Source organism: Jaculus jaculus, chromosome 4 (genome assembly GCF_020740685.1).
Source record: "Jaculus jaculus isolate mJacJac1 chromosome 4, mJacJac1.mat.Y.cur, whole genome shotgun sequence".
NCBI classification, from domain to species: Eukaryota; Metazoa; Chordata; class Mammalia; order Rodentia; family Dipodidae; genus Jaculus; species Jaculus jaculus.
Window position 1 is genome coordinate 121757139 of NC_059105.1, and position 22112 is coordinate 121779250.

Sequence of the window (22112 nt, forward strand, 5' to 3'; positions counted from 1 at the left end):
GGAAGAGTCAGAATGTGAATCTGACTCAGTATCCTCCCTGCTGCGCCACAGCCCTCCTCGTCAGGGCAAATGAATGACCCACAGCGACCCGCGGCTCTGTGTCCTAGGTGGGAACACAAGCTAGTTCTCGTGACTAAGTCCTTCAGTTTTCAAGCCAATGCACGGCTGTGGAAGCAAAGCGACCACGTGAGGCACCCCCCATAGTACGCCAGGCGAGGGACGGAGCCTGTCCCTCCAAGGGCAAGTCCTAGGTGCAGCACGGAGCACGGACTGGATCCGGAGCACCAGGACACAAGCGCCTCCGCGTCGCCACGGAGCTGACCAGGAGTACACCAGGCCGGACAGGACGCGGTCGTCCCCCAGGAGCGACTACTGTGCCCCAAGTGCGGCACGAGGCGCATCCGGCGGAGCCAAACTGGGCCCACGTGGGAGAAATTAGGAATGACCTTGGTTGCGGCCTCTGCATCCCCGCGTGACGACCCGTGGCGGCCAAGACTCCCTCACAGTCTCCCCCCCCCCTCCCCCGTTAACCAGCAGACGCAGCCAAAGCTGCCGGGATAAGCGGGCGAGGCCGCAGGGTAGGCTGTCTCGTCCCACGTGGACGAGCTCCCCGCCGGGGGCGTGGCCGCCCTCGAGGCCCGGCCAATGAGCAGCTCCGTCGGGCTCACCCGGCCAGGCACGCCCGGGCCGCGTCATCAGGGGGCGGGGCTTGGCCGGCGCGAGAAGCGGTGGGTCACGCGGGTCGCGAGGCCGGCTATGAATACGGGACGGCGGCGTGCTCGGCCGCTGATGGCTGCCGGTGCGCGCAGCGTGCTGCTTCTCTGCTGCTGAGACGCCCGCAGCTGTTTCTTGGGTGGGTCTCGGCCCCGGCGAGCCGTCTCCGGTGCCGCTGTCCCGGGCCGCCCGCACTGCGTAGGTCCGTGGCTCCGACCCGCCGCTGCGGCCTGCATCTCCTTGTCTCAGCTCTGCGGCCCCGTTTCCTCTGGTGAGTGGAGGCGCCGCCTTGCAAAGGTTCTTTCTTCTCCCCGGGGCTGGCGCCGACGCCCTGGCGTAGAGGCGGTCGCGCAGGCGTGGGCGGCGGATTCCTGGCTTCGCGCCGTCGGTGTCCCTCCCCCACCGGTTCCACCCGCCCGCGGGCCTTTTTGGCGGTCCCTCGGAGGCGCGCGCGGGAACGGCCCTTTTCCAGTTTGCGCCCCAGCAGGCGGAAGGGCGGGCAGGGTCGGAGCCGGACTCGCGGGCTGGAGGAGGGGTGGGGGGCGAACTCTGGTGGCCACGTGCTCCGCCTCCTGCGTACTTCTAGGGACTGGGGCAGCGGGTGAAGGGCACCGCGAAAGCCCCGGCCGCGCGGGAGGGAGAGCGGGGTGCCGGCTGCCCCCTGCCAGGGATGCATCGCTATTGTTGTTTTCTCCTCCTTTGCCCCCCAGGATGAACTTGCGTCCTTTCTCTAATTCGCCATGGAATTCTGCTCCGTGCTTTTAGCCCTTCAGAACCAAAGAAACTCCAAACAACAGACGCCCATGCCCAGAGTATAGCAGTAACTCCCAAGCTCGGTTCCGTGCCGTAGTTTACAGTATTTGATTTTATGTAATATATACTATTTATTACAGCGTTTTGATACCTCATATTCTGTTTACACATCTTGAAAGTCGCGTAGTACTTCTTTTATTTAAAGAACCACTACTGTAGAAAATGACATCTACCGAAGCACCTACCCTAGCTACTACTCATTTGGTGGGTTACCTATGGTTGCTCATCTTGGGCTTCATCATTGCATTTGTCTTGGCATTCTCCGTGGGAGCCAATGATGTAGCAAATTCGTTCGGTACAGCCGTGGGCTCAGGTGTAGTGACCCTGAAGCAAGCCTGCATCTTAGCCAGCATCTTTGAAACTATGGGCTCAGTTTTGTTGGGGGCCAAAGTGAGTGAAACCATCCGGAAGGGCTTGATTGATGTGGAGATGTACCGCTCAAACCAAACGATGCTGATGGCTGGTTCGGTCAGTGCTATGTTTGGTAAGTTCCTTTTTTATGCATTATGCTTTCCGTGATCCATGAACCGATTTGTATCATGGGTGGTTCCATGTTTTAGCTGAACCCGTCATAATCTTTTCTTAAGAATGGACAGCCTACATGATGGAGTTTTGTCACTTACTTAACAATATTTGACTCTGTTTCAGGTTCTGCTGTGTGGCAACTAGTGGCTTCGTTTTTGAAGCTCCCAATTTCTGGGACCCATTGTATTGTCGGCGCAACCATTGGTTTTTCCCTTGTGGCAGAGGGGCAAGAAGGTGTCAGGTGGTCTGAACTGATAAGAATTGGTATGTTTGATTCTGAATAGCTTAGATTTTATTCTTACATTACCATGGTGCTAATGGGGAATACTGGATGTTAGGTAGGCTAAGAGTTTTGAAAATGGAATATTTAACATTTAAGGAACATTTGCTTCTTGGGTTTCATTAGTTGATACTCTTTCCTAATGTGTTCTATTCCAGTGATGTCTTGGTTCGTCTCTCCACTGCTTTCTGGTATTATGTCTGGAATTTTATTCTTCCTTGTTCGTGCATTCATCCTCCGTAAGGTAATTTTTCTTCTCCCTATCATGATGACCCTTCATGGGTCACACTCAGTCTTGTAACTCAGAGGCATTCTTGCAGATGTGATTGGTGTGTAGGTATGTGGCCTTGGAAAGTTAAAAAAAAAAACAAACATACTTTGTATATTGAGGAGTTCTGTGAAAGAAGCAAGCCTTAAAACCTCTGAGGCCTTTCAGGAAGGAAAAACACTAGTATGGGGTGCCAAGAAATAGAAGTGACTGGGAATGAAAAAATGAGGAAATGTATTTTGGTGACTTTGTCTCTGACTTTTTATTTTATTTATTTTTTGGTTTTTCGAGGTAGGGTCTCACTCTAGCCCAGGCTGACCTGGAATTCGTTATAGAGTCTCAGGGTGGCCTCGAACTCACAGCAGTCCTCCCACCTCTGCCTCCCGAGTGCTGGGATTAAAGGCGTGCGCCACCACGCCAGGCTCTGTTTATGACTTTTATCTAAACCACCTTTATATTTAGGCCATTTGGAATTGTGTGATTGGTGTTCAGCAAATCACAGTTATTCCCTGTGGCTTCTTCTAAGCTGCCACTTAAATGGGTTTCTACACTGCTGGTTATAACTAGTTTAAAAGCTTCTAAATGTAGTGATTCCAGTTTCTCAGGTAAAAAAAAAAAAAATCATACAGCCATTTAATTTCCCATTTGATAAACCCTTTGGGACACCCAGTAACATTTCCTTTAACAAGAATCCGATGCAGGCTCCAAAATAAATGTAGACAAGGGATTATGTTGGCATTGGACTAAGCTACAGAAAGAATAAGTGCATTTTTTCCTCAGAGAACAAAGTTCTCCTATTTTTAAGGTGGATGGCTTAATAGTCCATTGTTAAGTTCTTTAAGAATGGCTCTGAACTGTGGAAATCTGAGTGGAGGGAGATAGTACCTTATCCCAAGGGATGGGAATGTGTTCAGACTCCTAATTGTGTGATCTAGTTCTAAGCATTTTTGGGGAGGGATTTATGTCTGTATTGAAATTCTTTAACTGCTAAAGTGATTCATTGTAATCACTATTCTGGGGACTGGTGGTTAAAGGGCATTTTGCTTGCAAAACTTGTAGGCCTGAGTTTGATTCCCCAGTACCCATGTAAGCACAAAGTAGTACATGAATCTTATAGTGGCAAGACACTCTGGCATGCGTGCGCGCGCACACACACACACGCACAAACTTTTTCTGTCAAATAATAAGTAAATTTTTAAAAAATAATCACTGTTCTGAGTCTGGCAGAACATAGTTTATATACACTTTGAACATGTGAAACATTTCTAACTTGCCACAGTGTGACTGAGAATAAACAGGTCCTTGATACCAGCCTCTAGGCTTGATATTGCTTCATTCAGCAAAGAGGTATGATTAACATTTGTGCTCCCACTACCATAACTATAGGGTATGGTAATTTGCTTAAGAGATCAGAGATTTTAGAGTTCCTGTTTTCACTCAGAGAATCAGAAGAATTAATAGGATCTTGGTTGTATTTTTACTTTGATTACTGAGAGTGAATCATTGTGATTCTGGAAAGCCTTTGATCTCAACAAACCAGGTTTTGTAAACACTACCCTTTCCCTTGTCTAGAACCTCTCATTTAGGGCTATGTGAGATATTTTTTACCCCTCTCTCCACTGTGTTACTGAGAGCTTAAGTTAGATAGGAACTTAATAACTATATGTTAACCATGTAGTTATTTTTTGTGTGAGTAGATGGTGAAGATGGTCCCATGTAGCCCAGGTTCCCCTGAGTTTTTGATCCTTCTGCCTTCACTTCCCAAGTGCTGGGATTAAGGTGTATGTCACACACTCACCTTGACCATGTGTGTATGTATGTATGCATACATTTGCAAGCAGAGAGAGAGAGATGAGAGACAGAGAAAGGGTGTGCCATGGCCTCTAACTACTGCAAACTAACTCCAGACGCATGTGCTACTTTGTGCATCTGGCTTTACGTAGGTACTGGGCAATTGAACTCTGGTCTCTGAGCTTTTTAGGCAAGTGTCTTAACTTCTAAATCATCTATCTCTCCAGCCCCTTGACTATGTATTTCTTAAAAATGTGGGGATGGGCACAATCAAGAGTGATTGATAATCCAGGCATGGTGGTGCTTTAATCCCAGCACTTGAGAGGCAGAGGTAGGAGGATCTCTGTCAGTGTGAGGCCACCCTGAAACTATATAGTTAATTCTGGGTCAGCCTGGACCAGAGAGAGACCCTACCTCGAAAAACAAACAAAGAAACAAAAAAAAAAAAAAACAAAAAGAGAGAAAAGAACGATTGATAGTGTTTCCAGCAATGCCAACTTGGCAGATATTCCTTTCACTTTATATCTTGCTTTCTTATTAACTCTCAGTAATTATCCTAATATAACAATGAGGTAGGTATTTGAAACTATTGAACCTAATTTCATAGTGTATATATATATATATATATACACTATATATATAGTGGCATTTCCTACCCAGGTTCTCTGTGTTGCCAAGATTGGCCTCAGTCCCTCCAAGTGATCACAAGTATATACTTCTGTCCTCAATGTTTACCTGTGCAGCTACATTATTACTATGTTTACTCCAAGAAAAAAATAGCTGATTGGTCAGTTACAGTGTGGCTTATGGATACTGTTACCAAATGGTCTTTGGAAATCTGTTAAGAGATTTCCCACCCAATTCAACTGAATTTTCCTGAAACCCTGGTTTAGCATGTCCACTGCAGAGTCTTAACCATGTCTGCCTTAGGTGTGATTGGCACTACTTATTTAGGGATGATTAGGTTCTGTAGGCTATGTCTTATTTCAGAATCTGTCAGCATTCTTTTATACAATGGGTAAGAGTTAAAATCAAGAGTGTTTTTTTTTTTTATTGAGGACTCGTTTCTGTTTGGTAAAGCTACCCTCACTGTGCACAGGCATCTATGAGCTTTCTCTTCTATTTCATTGATCTGAGAAGCCACTACCTCCCTCTCCCCAAAGTGTTGGTTATTGTCAGAAGCTGTAGAAACCCTTTGGATCTTCCCCTCTGTCACATCCTCAAAAGTGTCTAAATGGAATTGTGATCAAGGTACATTAAGCCTTTGTGCTAAGGTCTTTGAAGTTTAGCCATCCCATATAGTCAGATATGTTCTTGTTTTATTTAAGTGTATGAATTGGATATTTTTGCATATAATTAATGCATATTAGTGGTAAGGGAACTGTTGTAATTTTCAGTCACTGGCCTGTGCTGTCTTAAACATCTCATGGTGCTGGAAAGATTCAGTGAGCAAATTGCTTGCCACACAAGCATGAGGACCTGAGTTCAGATCCCCAGCAGTTGTGTAAAATGCTGACTTGATACGTACTTCTCTAATTCTAGTGCTGAGAAGGTGGAGACAGAGAATCCCTGGGGCTCATGGGCTACATAATCTCTAGCTGGATTGGGGAGTTCTAGTTTCAGCAAGAGACCCTGTCTCAAGGAATAAAAAGAATGATTGAGGAAGACATCAGCCATCAACCTCTGGCCTGTATGTGCACCTGAACACAGGAGCACACAAATACAATCTTATTTTTTGCCTTGAAGCTTTTGGATTAGTTAATGCCTCTGTCTGGCCCCTCAATGACCTTCAATACCCTGAGCCCATGTTTGCTGAACTGATTCACACTCCTAGATAACCAACTAATCTTCCTTCCTTCCTATTATTTAGTTATTTGCAAACAAATACCAGAGACATGCACCACTTTTTGGTGTTGGGTTTTATGTGGATGGTGAGGAAATTGAAGCTGGGCCAGCAGGCTTTGCAAACAAGTGCCTTTAACTAATGGCCATCTCCCCAGCACCAATAAAAATATTTTTAAAAAATTCTTGGGCTGGAGAGCTGGCTTAGCAGTTAAGGCATTTGCCTTTAAAGCTTAAGGGCCCAGGTTCAATTCCCCAGTAACCATGTAAGAAAACTCGCTTTGTAGCCCCAGGCTAGCTTTGAGCTCACAGTGACCCTCCTACCTCTGCTTTCTGAGTGCTGGGATTAAAGGTGTGTGCCACCATGCCCAGCTACAATTGACTTATCAAAGCATTAATGATGATATGTCAGATACTTTAGATATGGTTGTATAGATATATTCTGGGGCTGGAGAGATGGCTTAGCGGTTAAGCACTTGCCTGTGAAGCCTAAGGACCGTGGTTCAAGGCTCGGTTCCCCAGGTCCCACAGTAGCCAGATGCACAAGGGGGCGCATGCGTCTGGAGTTCGTTTGCAGAGGCTGGAAGCCCTGGCGCGCCCATTCTCTCTCTCCCCCTCTATCTGTCTTTCTCTCTGTGTCTGTCACTCTCAAATAAATAAATAAATAAATAGATATATCCTGCATATTCATTTTTAGTCTTTGAAGGTAGAGCACTAGGAAAGCTGTATTTTAATTAACATTTTTGGCTGTTTATTTCTTCAGGACAGAATCAGGTATGTATTTTGGGTACCTTAGAGCATAGATATTGGAACTGATTGTTTCGAATGTTAACATTCATATCTATGTTATTCAAGATGGAGGGAAAACAAACCCACTTTTGGTCAGAAGGGAAATTAGCTTTGTTAGGGAGACTTCCAAAAGCAAATGTAGGAAAAACCCAGCTGGCCTATGAGGAGAGTTCCCCAGCCTGCCGTGTCACAAGATGCCATGGAAGTGGGTTAATATTTACAACTTTTAAGATACTGATCTTACTGTCTTACAGGCAGATCCAGTTCCTAATGGTTTGCGTGCTTTGCCAGTTTTTTATGCTTGCACAATTGGAATAAACCTCTTTTCCATCATGTATACTGGAGCACCGTGTAAGTATATATTAAAATATTTAAGTGTGAATTTAAAGTTACTTACAAAACTTGTATTAAATGCCCAATTTACCCCTTTTTGCTTTACAGGGCTGAAATCTCCTAGAAGGTGGCTGGCCTGCATCCATTTCAGAAGGCTGCAGGCTAGTGTATGCTGAGTTAACCTAGATAGTTTTTCAACCAAAGAGATCTACCTGCTCAGATTCTAAATCACTACAGACCTTTCCTCTTTAGTCTTCACAGGCTCCACCAATAATATGTCATTCTCCCTCCCTTTGTCCTGCTAAAAATGCTAGAAATGATACCACAACTACTAAAGAGTCCTTAGCTAAGTCTGTTCTTCAATTAATCAGTCACGTAAAAGTGATTTGCTGAATGTCATTTTTCTCTCCCAATTGGAGCTACTTTAGTTTCTAAGTTTATTCTCCTGAATCTGCTTGAATGAGAAGACTTGGGATGTGTAATACCTGGTCTAATTTCACTTTGGAAGCATTTATGCAGCTAAGAGGAAAAATAATTTGTGAGACTATAAAGGTTAAAATATTGATATTCCTTTCGGGACTAAGGCAAAGCATGGGTTAAGTTATGGCTATCTACCTTGTTTGGTAAGGCAGTACAGCTCTGATAAGTACTGATGTGATTTAGCCTTATTGTATATGCTCAGAGCTTCATTTTCTTTTCTTTTTTTTTTTTTTACTTATTATTTATTTGTTTATTTTATTTATTTATTTTTTTTGAGGTGGTAGGGTCTCACTTTAGCCCAGGCTGACCTAGAATTCACTATGTAGTCTCAGGCTGGCCTCAAACTCACAGTGAACCTTTGGTTCCTGGAGTGCTAGGATTGAAGGTGAGCACTACCATGCCCAACTTTTAGGGACTTTTTTAAAAATATATTTTTATTCATTTATGTATTTGACAGAGGAAGAGAGCTAGAGACTGCATGTCAGGGCCTCCAGCCTCTGCACATAAATGCCAGATGCATGCACCCCCTTGTGCATCTGGCTAATGGGGAATTGAACCTGGGTCCTTTGGCTTTGTAGGCAAATGCCTTAATCGCTAAGCCATCCCTCTAGCCCACAATTTTTTTTTAATGACAACTTCCATAATTGTAAACAACCATGCTAATTCCCTCCTTCCTTCCACTTTTCCACTCTCCATCCTGTCCCCTCCCCCTCAGTCTCTCTCTTTCTGATTTTGATGTCATGATCTTTTCCTCCTATTATGATGGTCTTGTGTAGGTAGTGTCAGGCACTGTGAGGTCATGGATATCCTGGACATTTTGTGTCTGGAGGAGTGCTTTGTAAGGAGTCCTACCTTTCCTGTGGCTCTTATGTTCTTTGCACCACCTTTTCCACAATGGACCCTCAGGTTTGGAAGATGTGATAGAGATATTTCAGTGCTGAGCACTCCTCTGTCGCTTCTTAGCACTATGGTGCCTTTGAGTTATCCCAGAGGTCACCACCATCTGAAAAGAGAAACTTCTCTAACCAAAAGTGAGAGTAGCATTAATATATGGGTATAAACATTAAGAGAAGTGCTTACTGGGCAGTTTGGTGATCATAGCATATACATTTAGCCAGATTCTTTTTTTTTTTTTTTTTTTTTTTTTTTAAAGGCAGGGTCTTGCTCTAGCTCAGGCTGACCTGGAATTCACTATGTAGTCTCTGGGTGGCCTTGAACTCATGACAATCCTCCTACCTCTGCCTTCCTAGTGCTGGGATTAAAGGTGTGCGCTACCACACCTGGCTCCAGATCTTCAGTTTTTAAAGATGTTTTAATGCTCATTGTGTCACATTAAGTTGATTCCATTTTTTTCTCTTTATTTTTTTTTAGTTAATTTCATTTCTAATTGATTGTAACTGCCTTAAGTCTCATTGGAATGTGGTATGCCACTAACTTGAGCCAGCAAAATATTTTTACCTTTTTTTTCTTGGACTATCAATAAAGAAGTAGACAATATTATGAGAGTGTTAGTCTTGGTGCAGGTAAGAAATGCTTGTTTGTAGAATCAACATTCAGTCATAGAGTTCCTTAGGCTAAACAGTTTCCTGTGAGGCACTTAGGGTTTATGTGGTATCAGCAAAGCTCATAGTTGAGATTTTAAAAACAAATTTTCAGTGATTTCTGAAAATAAGAACATTGCTATGCTATTTTTGTTCTGTCCTTCATGGATCATTTATAAGAAAAACCATGCTGGGTGTGGTGGCACACACCTTTAATCCCAGCACTCGGGAGGCAGAGATAGGAGGATTGCCGAGAGTTCGAGCCCACCCTGAGACTACATAGTTAATTCCAGGTCAGCCTGTACCAGAGTGAGACCCTACCTCGAAAAACCAAAAAAGAAAAGAAAAACCATTCCTTTCATTTTCCTCTTTTGCCTTGGAATGTAGCCATATTTAAATTGTGAGAAAGTGATTAAATTTCATGTACATTTTGTGTGAAACACAAGAGTTAATAGTCACCATAGAACCTTAGTTTTGAAGGGGCCTCAACTTAAACCTAATTTTTCAAGGTTAATTCTTAGTTTTTGTTTTAAATTGTTGGGGATTGAACCTATCACCTTGTGCATGCTAGGCTGAGCTCCCTCACAGCCCTTAAAGATTATTTTGAAGGGGCTGAAGTGTTCATTTTATAAGTCATTTAGGACATACTGAACAAAATCACGTAGAAGCAGCACAAGTAACTAGACTGTTGTCTAAACTACAGATCATTAATCTCTTGGTATAGAGAGAAGCTTGTGGTGCTCTTCTGTCTCCAGTATAGACTTGGAGCTGGGAGCCTATTGGTGCCAAGTGGCAAGCAGCTCCTGGCTGACTACTGAGCCAAGTGGAGCAACCACTAAACTCTTGTGGGAAAAAAAAAATCCTTTAAACTGTGATCTCCCCATAGCTAATAGCTGTTTACTTTGTCTTCGTTTGATGATAGTTTTGAGGGGATAGTTGACTGAAGGCTAGTACAATGAATGTTATAACTGTCAGAGAATTATTTCAGCCTGACAGTAACTAAATGGCAGGAGTAAATGTAATATGTTGCAAAATCGAGCTGGAGAGGAATACTCAGATTTGTTTCATTGTCACAGGTCCTCTGATTCTTAAAAGGCTAAGAAGGGGTGGTGGTGGGGGGAACCTAGGAAAAAGTTCAGTACATGGGAGCCCAGTGAGTGTTTTGTTGGGTATGCTTGGTGTGGACTTAAAGTGATCTTTCCCCCTGGTCAGTGTAATGAAACTAGAATAGAAGCTGCCAGTAGCTGCTGAGTGATAGACTGACTTGGGGAAGCCCTCCATCCCCACAAGAGGGTTTGCACATTGTTGCAGGGGCTGTTGCCCTGGGGTTTTCAAGATGCACCATTTTATCTCCTAGTGCTGGGCTTTGACAAACTTCCTCTGTGGGGTACCATCCTCATCTCGGTGGGATGTGCAGCTCTCTGTGCCCTTTTCGTCTGGTTCTTTGTATGTCCCAGGATGAAGAGAAAAATTGAACGTAAGTAGTAACGTTTAACAAGGCTTCTCACCTTCCCTTTGTTCTACCTATAAAAATAGAATACTTGGGTTGGTAGAAAAAATAAAGAATTTTCAATGGAAAGTTAAGCATATGGTTATGTTGTCCAAATGATGTTTTAGATGGACTTAAAATGACTTGACACCTAGTCATTAAGATATGTGACCTATACTGTAGAGACATGCAAGGCATTTAATCTTTTGAAAAAAGATACCAGGGAGCTGGGCGTGGTGGTGTATGACTTTAATCTTAGCACCCAGGAGGCTGAGTTAGAAGGACTGTGAGTTCCAGACCAGGCTGGGCCTACAGAGTGAGTTCCAGGTCAGCCTGGGCTAGAGTGAGATACTACCTCAAAATAAAAAAATGTGTGTGTGGGGGGGAACATAACCTGGGTTGGTTAGTGCCATGCTAAGTACAGAGACATTGTAGTTTACATCACTTGAGAGGGATAAAGATAGCATAAAGGAACATGAGTATAGGCACAAAATATTTTGCAGGGGAAACACCTTAGCTACTTGGTGACCTTAGATGTACACATTTTGTATGTGCTACAGTACATGTGCAAATGCACCACAGTGCTGGCACATGAGCAGATGTACATTGTATTTTTGCTGGAATATAGTACAAGTTCTAGAAGTAAAACATTTTCAGGTGTTATGAAGGAATCTTTTAGGTCACTATAACACATTGTAGTGTAACTGAGTACAGAATAAATTTTGATTGTTAATGGTTTTATTTAAATCTTGTATTCCTTTCTTTACTGATCAAGATCTTTTAAAAGAATCATTTTCTGCCCTTTCATCTGTGCAAATGGTAACAGCAATGCACAGTTTATTCTTCAGTGGTGGAGGGAGGCATAGGCTGCAGTGGCCTTAGAAGAATGCTGCGTCACTGATCTGAGCTGAGGAGCTCTGCGCTAGTCATCAGTGTTGCATGCACAGTAGGAATGAGGCTTTAGGACTCCCTGACCTCAATTTTGCCTCCATCTGGGAGAAGAAACAAATCTTGCTTTAATGTTAGTTTGAGGTACCTGAGCTTGTAGGTAAACATACTGAGCACTGTCCTGATAGAAAATACTTCTGATTGCCTTTGGGATATAGCACTGCTTATACAGGTGATGTTAATGTTTCAGCTCAGCTGTCTTCTCTGGGCTGTGCCACATTTTGAACTTGTCCTGAGTTATGGGAGATACCTTAGTGGAGTCCAGCTCTTCAGACAGCTATCACTCCCAAGCCTGAGCTCCCTTCTGTAACAGCCAAGAAAGGTTTTTTACAAACGTGTAATGCATTGTCACAATAAAAATCAAGACTATGAAGCAGAGTCTAAAAACCTAAAATTCAGGTTTATGCAAGGTGTATTGCATTGTTGGTTTGTTCCCAGAGAAAGATGAATACCTAGAAAGTAACAAAGCAGGCAGGAAAGTAGTAACTAGAGTTTACATTTTACTTTTATTTTGAGATGGATATTTTTGGAGGGTGGGAGAACAAGGCTATATTGTTAAAACCAAACAAAAAATCCCCTCTGTTTTCTAGGAGAAATAAAGTCTAGTCCTTCTGAAAGCCCCTTAATGGAAAAAAAGAACAGCTTGAAAGAGGACCCTGAAGAAACTAAGTTGTCCCTTGGTGATAGTGAGAACAGGAATCCTGTTTCTGAGGTAGGATCTGCTACTGGGCCACTCCAGGCTGTGGTGGAGGAGAGAATGGTGTCATTCAAACTTGGTGACCTGGAGGAAGCTCCAGAGCGAGAGCGGCTTCCCAGTGTGGATCTGAAAGAGGAGACCAGCATTGACAGTGCCTTCAATGGTGAGTGGACCTTCCAGAGACTTACACCAGAGGCCTGTAGTGATGCTGCTGTCTGGGTCTCAATGCTCTTTATGCTGATTACTGCCTTTTTGGTCCTGGCTAGGTGCAGTGCAGTTGCCTAATGGGAGCCTTGTTCAGTTCAATCAGACGGTCAGCAACCAGATAAACTCCAGTGGCCATTACCAGTACCACACTGTGCATAAGGACTCAGGCTTGTACAAAGAACTGCTCCATAAGTTACACCTGGCCAAGGTGGGGGACTGCATGGGGGACTCTGGGGATAAGCCTTTGCGTCGCAACAATAGCTACACCTCCTACACCATGGCAATTTGTGGTATGCCCCTGGATTCATTCCGTGCCAAAGAAGGTGAACAGAAGGGAGAAGAGATGGAGAAGCTGACGTGGCCTAATACAGATACCAAGAAGCGCATTCGAATGGACAGTTACACTAGTTACTGCAATGCTGTGTCTGACCTTCACTCAGCAAGTGAGATGGACATGCCCATCAAGGCTGAAATGGGTCTGAGCGACAGAAAAGGAAGTAGGGGCTCTCTCGAAGAGTGGTATGACCAGGATAAGCCAGAAGTATCTCTTCTCTTCCAGTTCCTGCAGATCCTTACAGCCTGTTTTGGGTCATTTGCCCATGGTGGCAATGACGTCAGGTTAGTCCACTTGAATCTTAGTATTACTGTTTTTGTGCTTGTACTCCATCCTGGAAGACACTGAATAATCTAGATTGAATGAGGTAATAGTAATTGCTGAATTAATAAAGTGGAATTTTACTTAGATTACAAAACTGTTTTTAGCTTTTTCTATATAAGGTAAATGTGAACATATGCCTTTCACAGAGAAGTCTGCAGATGGGAACTAAGTCTTTGGTAATTTGTGAGATACTATGGTGAAAACTGAAACTGCTGAATGGACTTGTTTGGTATCTAGGATTTGCTGTGTGTAGGAAAAAAGGGATGACCAACTGTATGCCATTCTTCTCACAGCAGCTTTCATTTTCTTTGTAGTGTGGGGTTTGGTAGGCTTGTGTAGTGACAGCTGAAAAGCCAGGCTTTAGACATCCTTGTCAGTCAGCAGATTGGGTCTTGCCATTAAGTAGAAAGTTCTGATCCCCCTTCTCCCCATTTTTTTTTTTCTTCCAGTAATGCTGTTGGTCCTCTGGTTGCTTTGTACCTGGTTTATAAAACAGGAGATGTTTCTTCAAAAATGGCAACACCAATATGGCTTCTTCTTTATGGTGGTCTTGGCATCTGTATTGGGCTGTGGGTCTGGGGAAGGAGAGTTATCCAGACCATGGGGAAAGACCTGACACCCATCACACCCTCTAGGTGAGTAGGTGACAAGTGAAACTGACTGTATTAGTGTAATAGTACCACCACATATTAATGAAACTGGGTTTGTGTAAGTTTCTGATGTTAGTCTCATTGGTGATCTGAACCTTTATATGGAACTTACTGTCTGGCCCATAAATATTTTTGTTCAAATGTTTATCTGCTCAGCTCTAGTGGTTGCTTAATTATTCTTTTTTAGAAAGACATGTACTAAGGGTGAATAGTTACATAAATAATTTGGGATGATAGGTTGAGATTGATGTTGACAATTTCTTTATAGAGAATTGTGTTTACTTGAGGTATTGTTGGCTTATCAAAAAAAACCCTAAATTCTTGACAAGTATCTTTCTGTATCTACAGTGGCTTCAGTATTGAACTGGCATCTGCCCTCACTGTAGTAATCGCATCAAACATTGGCCTTCCCATTAGTACAACACATTGTAAAGTAAGTGTAACGTAACGTAATGCAAATTTAATGTACTCTTCAAATGGCTCTGGTCCTATGGTTTTTTTTTTTAACTTTTTCTTTCTTTCTTTATTTGAGAGTGACAGATAGAGAAAGAGGCAGGTAGATATATAGAGAACGGGCACGCCAGGGCCTCTAGCCACTGCAAGGGAACTCCAGATGCATGCGCCCCTTGTGCATCTGGCTAACGTGGGTCCTGGGGAACCGAGCCTCGAACTGGGGCCCTTAGGCTTGACAGGCAAGCGGAGGGTAGGGTCTTACTAGCTCAGGCTGACCTGGCATTCACTCTGTTCTCAGAGTGACCTTGAACTCATGGCAATCCTACTTCTGCCTCCCAAGTGCTGGGATTAAAGGCATGTGCCACCATGCCCAGCTATTTTTTTCATTTTTATTTAGAAAGTTTTGTGCAGTTGGAGTCTTAAAGAGTTCACAAGGTTAGAACAATGACTGAAAAAAGCTTACATTTGAAATTTTTTTATTATGTTCTCATGTAGAGCTAGCTGTGATTTCTGACCGCTGACTCTTCCTTTGCCACCCAATCCTCTGTCATTATAGTGGCTTTACTGTGTTCATGAGATGAAATCCTTTCTGCTTTTCACCATTCTGTTCTTTTCTATGGAGAAGCCATTCAAAGTGACTTAGGTGTATGCTAATAAACTTGGCCACCTGTTTAGCTGTGGCTGAGTAGGCTCTTGCTACTGCTTGTGGTTGACGTCCTACTTTTTAAGGTTTATTAAGTAAGGGCAGGTTTTTTTTTTTTTTTTTAAGAAAGCATATTAGCATATTCAGGGTCTCTGAAGTTTACTGAATCTTAAAAATATTTTTATTTATTTATTTGACAGAGAAAGAAAGAATGTGTGCGCCAGGGCCTCACCCACTGCAAACGAACTCCAGACACTTGCACCCCCTAGTGCTAATGTGGGTCCTGGGCAGTTGAGCCTGGATCCTTTGGCTTTGCAGGCAAACACTTTAACTGCTAAGTCATCCCTCTAGCCCTGAGTCTTTTTTGTTTGTTTGTTTTTCGAGGTGAGGTCTTGCTCTAGTCCATACTGACCTGGAATTCTCTATGTAGTCTCAAATTGGCCTCAGTCTCTCAGCGATCCTTCTACCTTTGCATCCCAAGTGCTGGAATTAAAGGTGTGTGCAACCATGCTGGGCTAAAAGTTACTGAATCTTAAAAGTTGCTTGTTGACCATGTAATGATTATTGGCTAAGGAAGAAACTGGCTTTCTTTAAAAAAGAGAATTGAAGCTGGTCCAACCTAGAGCCTGCTGAGTCACCCATCTCTACAAGATGTTTTCAGTTCCTTAGCTATTAGGTCACATATCAAACACTCTAGAATGATCTTTAGGACCAAAAATTTATTATTAAAAGCAGTACAAGTTTGTTAAATTCTAGTATCTCAGAAGGGAAATAGGAAGTGTTTTTGTATCTCATTTTAGTGCAGTAAACAGATTTAGTCATTGGGTTCTAATTTGTTTTTATCTTATGAGAAATGTTAACCTGTAGGAACCAGCTTTTGGCCCAGTATGAGTGTTGCACATCTGTAATCCCAGCACTATGGAGGTTGAGACAGGAGAATCACAGGTTTGAAGCCTGGGGTATATAGTTAGATCCTATCTTAACAAAACCCCTTGTACTTCTATGAAATAGGTCTTGTTTATTTTGTTGGGTGTTTGAGGTTCTTTGTCAAAACAGTTTTGGGTGCCTTTGCCAAAAGAGCTTTGCAAAGACTTCAGTAATGTTTGATATTTTTCTCTCCTAGGTGGGCTCTGTCGTGTCTGTTGGCTGGCTCCGTTCCAAAAAGGCTGTTGACTGGCGACTCTTCCGCAACATTTTTATGGCCTGGTTTGTCACAGTCCCTATTTCTGGTCTGATCAGTGCCGCTATCATGGCAATTTTCAAATATGTCATCCTGAAAGAGAAGCCAGAATTAAAATAAATATCAGTGTCTAGGACCACCGTATGTATTCCTGCTCCCTGGAAGATTTAGTGTTACAGAAGACGGACGAGAATTCCTGACATTTGGGAGCTATGGGAAGGAAGTGTTACTTATGCTGTAATTGCTTTTGTGCTAAATCCAGTTTGTCTCAAAATTAGCTGTGTAAAATTAACCAGGTTTCCACTGGTTCCTTCTAAGATTCCCTTTTCTTCTGGGCTGTGAACTCCTGTACATATTTCTCTATGTTTTGTATCAGGCTTCAATTCCATTATGTTTTAATATTGTCTCTAAAGATAAATTTTGGTCTGTGGGTTTTGTTTTAAAACAGCTAGGTAGGGCCATTTGATGGCATCCACTCTGCTTTGTTGGTTTCACCAGCTTCCACCCCAACATGCACAGTAATTTAACAACAAAATGTAACTGAAGCTTCCCTCGTAGTCTCTTGTAGAAATAGTCATTGGCACTATGCCTTCCTGTCACTTGTGGCAGGTTGTATTGGCAAATGTGGGAACTTCTAAGATGGATGAAATTATTTGACACATTGGAAATTTAAGTTAGTAGTAACTTCTTTGCAAGTAATCAATTGACATTTTGCTAAGAAGTAGGAAGTAAAAGTCTTCCTGGCAATTGTGGTTATTTCTTTGAGATTTCTGGCAGTGTGGGATGGGTGAATAAAGTGGAATATGAACTTTGGGTAAATTAAATGGGACAGCCTTCCATGTTCATCTGTCTACCTCTTAACTGAATAAAAAGCCTACAGTTTTTAGATATTTGTGTCATGTTCTTGCTCAAAATTGAATCCCAAGTCTTCTAATAAATTAGCCTTATGACATTTTTAGGGGTAGAATCAAATGTGGGAAGCTGGTAATACAACTTAAAATTCCTACTCTTATGTTTACTGTGATTCCTAATACATAAGACATTACTTACTTTTTTCCCCCATCTTCCTTCCTTCCTTCCCTTCCTGTTTCCCTTTTCCTTTCCTCCTTCCCTCTTCCCTTTGCCCTTCTCTGTCAACACAGGAACTCTGTTTAGACTGGCCTACTATGTGACCAAATGATGACCTTGAATTTCTGAGCTTGCTTTGGGGAAGTGCTAGGGTTGTGGGCATATGCCAGGATACCTGATTTCATGTGATGCTGGAGGTGGAATCTAGGGTTTTATGTTTGTTAGGCAACTAGCAGCTGAACCTGAATCTCCATCCCAACTTGGTATTTTTCAGTAGCATAGCCTAGACATTTAATAACACTACATAGTAATACGTAGATTGTTTCTAGCTTGATAGTACAAAAACTGAAGTTTTATGTAGTACATTTTGACTTAAATGAATTTAAAGACTCATTTAAAAAATTATTTGGGTTTCAGTTTTTTAAAATATTTTTATTTGCAAGCAGAGAAAGGAGTACACTAGGGCCTCTTGCCACTACAAATGAGCTCCAGATGTATGTGCTACTTTGTGTGTTTGGCATTATTTAGTACCAAGGAATTGAACTCAGGCCAGCAGGCTTTGCAAGAAGCACCTTTAACTATTAAGCCATCGCCACAGCCTTGGGCTTTAATTTTGATACATTGTTTTTTACCCTTTATTACTTTGTTTTTTTAAATCTTGAGGTAGGGTCTTTCTCTTGCCTAGACTAACAGAGAATTCCCTATAGTCTCATGCTGGCCTCAAACTCACAGTGATCCTCCTACCTTTACCTCCTGAGTGCTGGGATTAAAGGTGTGTGCCACCATGCCTGCTGTTGCAGTCCGGTTCGCATTGCTGGTAGAAATCACCCAACCAAGAGCAGCTTCTAGGAAAAAGAGGTTTATTTTGGTTTACACGCTCAAAGGAAAGCTCCATGATGGCAGGGGAAAATGATGGCATGAGCAGAGGGTGGACATCACCCTCTGGCCAACATAAGGTGGACCACAGCAACAGGAGGGTGTGCCAAGCACTGCCATGAGAAACTGGCTATAAAGCCATAAGCCTGCCCCCAACAATACACTCCCTCCAGGAGGCATTAATTCCCAAATATCCATCAGCTGGGGATCTAGCATTCACAACACCTAAGTTTATGGGGGACACCTGAATCAAACCACCACATTCCGCCCCTGGCACCCATAAAGTGATCCATACATGATGTAAAATACAATGCATTCAGTCTGACTTTAAAAGTCCCCATAGTTTTTATCAATCCCAGTGATGTTCATACATCCCCATAGTTAAAGATCTTTTACTGAGCCATAATACCAAAAAATAACCTCAAAAAATCCATGATGGCACAGAATAAATATGCATGCTGCAAAAGATGGCATTGGGCATAGCAAAGAAACATTCAACCAATACAAGATTTAAACAACCAGGGCAAATAAACTCTGTAGCTTCAAGTCCAGCAACTGTAGGTAATGACAAATCTCCAATTCCGATAATTCTAACCAGCAACAAGTCTCTGGCATTCCAATTCCGCCCCTCCAGCTAGGCTACTCACAGTCCTGGGAAACTTCATCGGGCCGGCAGCTCCTTGGCAGCCATCTCATGGTCCTGGCATCTCCACTGGGTCTCCACTGCAAGCCACGGTTCATCCTCATGGCCCCATGGGGTCTCTATTGCAGGCAACCAGCAAACCCGCTTCACATTGCCCATGGCCATTTCCAAAACAAGACCGTGTTGCAAACTCAATGGCCCTCTTTCCAGCATTTCTTATACTCCACGATACCAGGTAGGGTGCCAATTTGTTAATCCAGGGGGGAATAAAGCAGACTTTGAGGAACATGACTCTCCTTGAGCACCCAGCCCCCTTCAAAAGAGTCTACATTCTTGTTGCCCCAGCACAGTCAGCTAGCCCAGTCTCAATGGTTGTAATCTCTCAGTTGCAGCTGAATGGGCAACAGTTCACCCAAAGATTTTTTCTGTGCCATATCCCTCTGCACACACCAGTTCATTTCTATGCAAAGCAACCCTGCACAACTTTTCAGGACACAGACATAACAGTAAGCTTTTCACACAAACTGCTAGCCCAGTCCAATCAAAGCTCTTTCTCACCCTCATAAGCCAAACCTCACAGTCCATAGTTCTTAACTGCATTCAGGTCTTGCAACTCAGTCCAGAACAGTCCATCAAGCTGTACTTAACAGCACTGCAAAGCATCTCTTAAGCCAAGGTTTCAAATCCTTCCACATTCCTCTTGAAAAGCATCTCCAAAAGGCCAAAGCCACATAGGTATCTAGCAGCAACCCCACTCCTGGTACCACTTTACTGTTGCAGTCTGGTTCTCATTGCTGGTAGAAATCACCCAACCAAGAGCAGCTTCTGGGAAAAAGGTTTATTTTGGCTTACATGCTCAAAGGGAAGTTCCACGACGGCAGGGGAAAACGATGGCATGAGCAGAGGGTGGCTATCACCCTCTGGCCAACAGCAACAGGAGGGTGTGCCAAACACTGGCATGGGGAAACGCTATAAAGCCCATAAGCCTGCCCTCAACAATACACTCCCTCCAGGAGGCATTAATTCCCAAATATCCATCAGCTGGGGATCTAACAGTCACAACACCTAAGTTTATGGGGGACACCTCAATCAAACCACCACACCTGGCCATGCCTCCTCTTTTTTGGCAAGCAGAGTTTAATAGAAGAGAGAGAGAATGGGGACATCAGGGCCTCCAGCTGCTGTAAACATAGTCTAGATATGTGCACTATTTTGTACACCTAGCTCATGGGGGTACTAGGGGATTGAACTCAGCCTTTGCGGGCAAGCACTTTAACCCTACCTTAACTGCTAAGCCATCTCTCTTTAAATTAGGGTTGCTTGCATGATCATGGGTGGAAGGTTATTTACTGTGGAATGGGAAACTTACTAGTGATTATTCCACTGATGAGCCTGACTCCCCCTCCCTAGCAACCATTAACTACCATTAGGTAATCTGGGTGGTCTTGTCTCATCCCTTTGCCATTGATGGAGGAGCATTGACAGACTGTCTGTCTTGTTGTAGAAACCATAGCTGCTGTGAATTTGTAACATGTAATAGCCATGATAACAGCATTTTGCAGCCTTCCTCCCCATCTTCCTGCTCTTAAATTTTTTATTTTTATTTCTTGTTTTTTTTTTTATTTTTTTTATTTTGAAAAAATAAGGAGGGAACTTTATTTAACATTACAGCTGGGTATTTCTTGTTTTTTTGAGGTAGGGTTTCACTGTAGCCCAGGCTGAGCTGGAATTCACTATGTAGTCTCAGGATGGCCTAAAACTCATGGTGATCCTCCACTCTCTGCCTCCTGAGTGCTGGGATTAAAGGTGTGCGCCACCACACCCAGTTCTTTCTCACAGTTTTGGTTGGAATGTAAAGTGGTTCAATCACCTTGGGGACTTCCAGAGAAAACTCAAGGGCAAAAGTCCAATTGCTCAGAGTTTTGGGACTCTGGGGTGATCATCATATAAACTAATCACTCTGGTTTTGGTATGGTCAGTCTTTGCCGTGTGTACTCTGATATGTGTGGATTTCCTTTGCCATGGTTTAGGCAAATACCAGTCTCAAAAATTCAGTTCACATTTCAGTCACTTTCATGTATTAACTGAGTCATTGCATAAAGCACCAATATACTAAGTCTTCAATGCACAAATCACATTTAGAAAATACCAGCTACTTATTCGTGGTTGGTCATCTGGTTCAGCTTTCAAAGTTGCTGGTGATCAGATTCTGTGCTTCTATTAGTCATTTCACTCACAGATGACAAGCTTTTGTTTTTGCTGGGTGTTTTGTTTATTTATTTTCACTTAGTCCTGGTTGGTCTGGAACTCACAGTGTAGATGAGGCTGGCCCTCAATTTTGCAGTGATCCTCCTGCCTCTGCCTCTCCAGTGTTGTGATTATGTCATATGCTCCCATGCCTAGCTGAGACTACTGTTTGAGAAGTTCTATAGAGAAAGCCAGAGGATGGGTGTGATTTTGATGAAAAGAATGTAGAAGTCCTGGCTGAAATGACATTGACCAAAGATTCAGGGTCAAGGACCTCAGAGGTGTCTCACAGTGGAGACCCAAAGAGTAAGGTGTCTGAAGGCGATCCATAAACAGTGCCAGTGTTTCAGTGTCTTTATAATGCAGTAAATAAATAATAATAAATAACCAAAGTTGTTTGTATAGTAGTTTTCATTTTTCTGTTAAACATAACAGTTATTTAAAAAATTTATTTGAGAGGAAAGAGAAAATTGGTATGCTGGGGCCTCCTGCCAAGGCAAACAAACTTAAGACACATGTACTTTGTGCATCTGGATTTACATGGATACTGGGAAATTAAACCCAGGCTGTCAGGCTTTGCAAATGTCTTTTACTTCTGAACTCCATCTCTATAATGGTTCTTTTTATTTTTGGTTTTGTGAAGTAGGGTTTCACTCTAGTTCAGGTTGACCTGGAATTCACTATATAGTCTTAGTCTGGCCTTGAACTCACAGCAATCCTTCTACCTCTGCCTCCTGAGTGCTGGGATTAAAGGCATGTGCCACTACACCTGGCTCCCTATAACAGTTCTTAATAAAGAAAAACCAAAAAAATAAATAAATAAATAAAAATAAAAATTAGAAGTTCACAGGACAACTATAGGTTTTCAACGATTATTTCCATAGATATAGGTCCTCCTCCTCTGCAAAAGTGAGGATGCTTGTTACTACTTATCCTCATCTTTCTACCTGTTATTTTCCAATCCATGAACCCCTTTT

The 22112-nt window shown here is 42.9% G+C and overlaps 1 protein-coding gene across 1 annotated transcript; it reads left to right on the plus strand.

Annotated features, from left to right (window-relative positions):
• The first annotated feature begins 769 nt into the window (after nucleotides 1-769).
• Nucleotides 770-17189, plus strand: Slc20a1 (solute carrier family 20 member 1). Its single transcript, XM_004669771.2, has 11 exons — nucleotides 770-985; nucleotides 1425-2011; nucleotides 2176-2316; nucleotides 2491-2576; nucleotides 7277-7373; nucleotides 10734-10853; nucleotides 12404-12673; nucleotides 12777-13335; nucleotides 13825-14010; nucleotides 14374-14458; nucleotides 16245-17189. The coding sequence occupies exons 2-11, from the start codon at nucleotides 1690-1692 to the stop codon at nucleotides 16419-16421; spliced, it is 2043 nt and encodes a 680-aa protein (XP_004669828.1). The 5' UTR covers nucleotides 770-985; nucleotides 1425-1689; the 3' UTR covers nucleotides 16422-17189.
• The last annotated feature ends 4923 nt before the right edge of the window (nucleotides 17190-22112 follow it).

Bases quoted from the DNA above. Each gene is read 5' to 3' on its own strand.
- Slc20a1 (XM_004669771.2), top strand. From the start codon at position 1,690: ATGACATCTACCGAAGCACCTACCCTAGCTACTACTCATTTGGTGGGT. The intron at 7,374-10,733 runs GTAAGTATATAT...TTTATCTCCTAG, and splicing joins CATGTATACTGGAGCACCGT to TGCTGGGCTTTGACAAACTT. The intron at 13,336-13,824 runs GTTAGTCCACTT...TTTTTCTTCCAG, and splicing joins CATGGTGGCAATGACGTCAG to TAATGCTGTTGGTCCTCTGG.